Genomic DNA, 1,157 nt, shown 5'->3' on the forward strand with positions numbered 1-1,157 from the left:
CCACAGTCCATAGCAATTACCCTGGAGTCCAGGCTCCATGGTTCTCCCTGTGAAAACCAGGACTGACCTTTGCTGCAAGAGTAATGCTTGCAAGAGGATCCAAATTTGGTAGAAGAGTGGCAACAGAGGAGTGGATTCTGGGGAGTCATGAGAGGCAAAGTGGCAATGGGAGAGATATTGGGGAAGGGGGGGGGGGGTGTTAGTGCTTCCCTTGCTTTCCATCCTGCCAGGGTGCTCGGGGCACCACTGGGAGAGCTGCATGAAGTCAGAGAATCGTAGAATGGCTTAGGTTGGAAGGGATCTTAAAGATCATCGCATTCCAACCTCCTGCCACGGACAGGGTTAAGGGTCAGGCAGCTCCAGCTCACAGATCGGGATCTCGATGCGGGAAACGAGTGATAAGAGGGGAGAAGTGGTTGTTGGAAACCAAAGTGAATCCCGAATTTCCACAGGGAGGGAGAGGGATGAGGGGGAAAATGAAAAAACAAGCGCACACCGTGGGTCGCCGCAAGTCTCCGGGGGGCAGGATTTCTCTTCCATCGCATGGAAGAGCGAGATTAAAGAAGAAAGTGGGAGTGGGGTGGGAGGGAAGGGAAGGGGAGGGGGGGGGATGAACAAAGGAGATTGGCAGCACAGCTGTTTTGGGAAGAAAAAAAAAAAAAAAAAAAAGCCAGCCTTCCTGTTTCTTTAAAGCCGCTCATCTGCGCGGCGGGCCGGCTGCCGGCGCTGAGAGGCGGGCTGCAGGGAGCCGCGCACGGACGGACGGACGCACGGACGGACGCACGGAGCGAGCCGGGGCTCCGCTGCCCGACGCGGCCGAGCGGGCGCAGATGGGCGGCGGCGGCGGGAGGAGCGGGGCGGCGGCGGCGGCGGCAGCACCGGGAGCGGAGCGGCGGGGCAGGCGCTGAGCGCAGCCGCGCATTGCCCCGCGCCATGCGGAGCACGCCGCTGGCCGAGGGCGAGCCCTGGCCTCGCCTCTGCCCCGCCGCCGAGCTCGGGGGGCTGCGGCGGCTGAGACGCAAACACGGCTGCAAAAGTTTCCGCGTGGAGCTCAAAGTGCTGAGCGGGCGGCGGCCGGGGCTCCGCGCACCCCCCGCTCCTCCGCCGCCTCCCCCGGCTCCGCCGCCCGCTTGGGAACCGCGCGGAGCCGCCGCGCT

General features: G+C 63.4%; 1 protein-coding gene across 1 annotated transcript in view; it reads left to right on the plus strand.

The window, feature by feature from the left end:
• ATOH8 (atonal bHLH transcription factor 8) overlaps window positions 690–1,157 on the plus strand; it is a 21,705-nt gene continuing 21,237 nt past the window's right edge. Inside the window, 1 exon segment of the mRNA XM_021396618.1 lies at window positions 690–1,157. This exon segment is cut by the window's right edge and continues 1 nt beyond it. Within this exon segment, the coding sequence (XP_021252293.1) occupies window positions 934–1,157 (224 nt within the window). The 5' untranslated portion in view covers window positions 690–933.

This window comes from Numida meleagris, chromosome 4 (genome assembly GCF_002078875.1).
Source record: "Numida meleagris isolate 19003 breed g44 Domestic line chromosome 4, NumMel1.0, whole genome shotgun sequence".
In the NCBI taxonomy this organism is placed as follows: Eukaryota; Metazoa; Chordata; class Aves; order Galliformes; family Numididae; genus Numida; species Numida meleagris.